The 3,732-nt window shown below is 23.6% G+C and overlaps 1 protein-coding gene across 1 annotated transcript; it reads left to right on the top strand.

The window, feature by feature from the left end:
- Positions 1-176: 176 nt before the first annotated feature.
- PRSY57_0310600 (phosphatidylinositol 3- and 4-kinase, putative) lies at positions 177-3,465 on the top strand (the record flags this gene model as incomplete). The annotated part of the gene is made up of 4 exons (XM_012905732.2): positions 177-1,237; positions 1,354-1,450; positions 1,621-1,866; positions 1,999-3,465. The coding sequence occupies 4 exons, from the start codon at positions 177-179 to the stop codon at positions 3,463-3,465; spliced, it is 2,871 nt and encodes a 956-aa protein (XP_012761186.2).
- Between the last annotated feature and the right edge of the window lie 267 nt (positions 3,466-3,732).

Genomic DNA, 3,732 nt, shown 5'->3' with positions numbered 1-3,732 from the left:
ATATATATATATATATATATATATATATATATATATGTGCATATTTTTATCTTCATTTTTATATGTTTCCTTTTTGGTGTGTGCAATAAACATATGCATATATAATAAGAGTCGCACGTAATTATTATATACATAATAAATAGTTTTACAAGTTATTATATTTTATTTTATAAAGTATGGGAAGCAGTAGCTTGCCGATGTCCCAACAAATGTATTTTAGTACTCACAATGCCTTAAGAATAAATGAAGAAAACGATGTAATAAATACTTTATTTTATGAAATAAATGGAAGTCGACATATAAGTTTATTAATCTTTCCATTTTATGATGTTCAAATGTTAAAAAGATTGTTGATTAAAAAATTAAATTTACCAGGTGGTGTTAAAGTGAATGACATAATTATATTTTATAAAGGTATTAAGTTACCAAATTATCGTATTATAAGTACATATATAGATAATAATAATAATAGAAATGATAAAAAAAAAAAAAAAAAAAAAATTAATAAATTATACTGGGCTATAAAAGATACTAATCCAAATGCTTCTATACGTGTTATTGATAGTACTAAAAATTATCCAGAATTTTTTGAAGATATATTAAATGAAATTAAGTTGTCATTTAAAAAAAATATTGCTCCAAAATTAACTATGGATGGTACAGGAGGAACATATTTATTATATAATGCAAAAAAAAAAATCTGTTCTGTCTTTAAACCTTTAGATGAAGAAGCTTTTGCTCCCTTTAATCCTCGTGGTTATGAAGGGAAAATGTATCAAGAGGGATTTCGTGCTGGTGTATTATCTGGAGAAGGCGCTAGTAGAGAAATAGCAGCCTACCTTTTGGATAATTGTTATAATAACTTTAGTAATGTTCCTTGTACAATTATGGTAGAAGCTTGTAATCCTCATTTTAATAATAAAAGCAAATTAAAATATGTTGATAAAGAAACAAACCTAAAATGGAAATGTGGGTCATTACAAGAATTTATTGATTCGAGAGAAAGTGTAGGAAATTATGATTATAAACAATTTAGTATAAGAGATATTCATAAAATTGCTATCTTAGATATTAGGGTAATGAACCTAGACAGAAATGATGGTAACATATTAGTTTCACCTTTGAAAACATTAAAAGATTCTTGTAACCAGTTTGTTTATAGAAATAATAAATTTACAAGTTCTAATAATGAGGATATGTTGAAGAGAATCATTACTATAGACAAAAAGCCTTCACGGTAAATTTTTTTTTTTAAAATGGATAAATTGTTGTATGGTATATATGTATAAATAAATAAATAAATAAATAAATATATATATATATATATATATTTCTTTTTTTTTTATTTGGTAGATATACTTTAATACCTATAGATCATGGGCTTATACTTCCCCATATAATGGACGTTGCTGAAATTGATTTGGTGTGGTTTGAATGGCCACAAATAAAGGTTAGGTGCACTGAAAGGATATATCTCCTAAAAAATTAAGACACACACATATATATATATATATATATATATATATATATATTTATATATATTTATATAAATTTTATTGTTTTATTATTTTATTTTATTTTTTTTTTTTTTATTTTTTTTTTATTTCTTCCTATTTGTAGATTCCTCTAGATGATGAAGAGCTGGAAGTCGTCTTTTCGTTCGATCCAGATAAAGATGCCGAAAAAGTACGAAATAAATTACTTATTAGAGAAGATTGTATACGTACTATGAGAGTCTGTACAAGACTTTTACAAATAGGAGCCAAAATGCATTTGACTTTATATGAAATAGCAAAGATAAGTACGAGGAAAAATATTGACGAAGAATCTATTCTAGAGCACCTAGTTAAGGATTCAATCACACAAGTACACAAAAAAATAAAACAACATAGATAGATAGATAATATATTATATATATATATATATTTTATATATATATGCATATGTGTGTGTAAACATATTATATATATGTATTATTTATTTATTTTATTTTTTCAGGCCTACCAAATGATGGATTATACATCCCTTATGAGCACAAACAGATTAGGATACATCCTGGATCTTGCCGAAATTAAAATGAATAAGAAAAAAAAAAATAGCAAAATAAAAACTGTAGAAATTAATGATGATAAGATAATAAATCAACTCTATGAAAAAAATCAAGGAAATCTTTTTTTTAATGAGAAGGGAGAAACAACAGGAGGGGGGGGGAGCGTGAAAAGTCCTCCGAGTATAAAAAAAGATAATGATATTATAAAATCAAATATCTATAATAAAAATGTAAGTAGTAATAATCTAATCAAAGATGTAGATGATATGATATCAATTAACAGCTCTTCAAACACTACGAATAGTATAAAAAATGTTAGTTTCAGAAATCAAAGTTATAAAAATATATATAGTAATAATGTCATAACAAATAATAGTGATTTTTTTAATAAAAACAAAAATATAGAAAATAATATTGATTTGATGAATAAAACAAACCAAGTTAACAATATAAATTTGTGTTTAAATATAAAAAAAGAAGATAATGAAACGATTGGAGAACAATATGATATGAGTCTTAAACAAAATAATTTAAATCACTCTTCTCATTCGAATTCTAGGACTGGTGCTAGTAAAGAATGTGAAAACACAACAGAAAGGAAAAATATAACCATGAAGTTAAAAAAAGAAAACTTTTCAAATAATTCACCAAACAATTTATTAGATAAACCATTTGATACTTTATTAAATGAACCTTTAGATCATTTTTTAGGAAAGCCATTAAATAAATTTGTAGATAAACCTTTGGATAATATGTTAGAAAATATATCTGGTGAAGTTTCAGATATGTCAAACATATCTAATAATAAATCAAACGTTTCTGACAAAATAAAAGTCGATACAAGTGAATATAAAGATGAAGCATTATTTTGTAATTCCCCTAATGATGATACCAAAGTTAAAAAGAAAAAGAAAAAAAAAGACTCTGATCTGGATAGCTATCCAAAAGATCAAAAGAACTATACAAATTATGATGACGGAGATAAAATTAATAGTGATGATAATGTCATAAATAAAGAAAATGAAATGATAAATCAGGTGAAAAATAATTTAAATGATGATGAAGAAGAGGAAGAAGAAGAGGAGGAAGAAGAGGAGGAGGAAGAAAATGATGATTATGATGTAACCTTCAAAAAACCTTCAGGTACTATTAAAAGAATAAGTGAAAATACAGGAACAGCATATAGAAGTATGGAGATGAATAAAATTAATTCTATATGGATGATAAGAGATAAAAATAATAAAATTATAAATGTAAAATGGGAAAATAAAATATTTGAGAAATTATTTTTTGAAACTTTTGAAAATTATATAAAAAAATATATTAATGATTATCATCCGGATTGGAGAAATTATCCATATAATGGTTCAAAAATAACGACAACAAAACATGCTTATCTAAATAATATAAAATGAATCTTTATTCATATGTATATATATATATATATATATATATATGTGTATATATACCCTTATATATGATTCATATTCTTATTCTTTTATTTATAAAATTGTTACTGTAAATTAATTCTTAAAATTTTTTTATAGTTTTCTTTTTTTCTTTTTTTTAATTCCTGTCTTATGTATATATTTCTTTTTTATTATCCTAATTTATTCCTTATTCTTTTCTTTTTTTTTTTTTCTTTTTTTCCCCTTTTTTCGATTTCTTATGTTTATATATAT

This window comes from Plasmodium reichenowi, chromosome 3, assembly GCF_001601855.1.
Source record: "Plasmodium reichenowi strain SY57 chromosome 3, whole genome shotgun sequence".
NCBI classification, from domain to species: Eukaryota; Apicomplexa; class Aconoidasida; order Haemosporida; family Plasmodiidae; genus Plasmodium; species Plasmodium reichenowi.
Note: the sequence above shows the minus strand (reverse complement) of the source record. Positions and strands in the feature narration are given on the sequence as shown.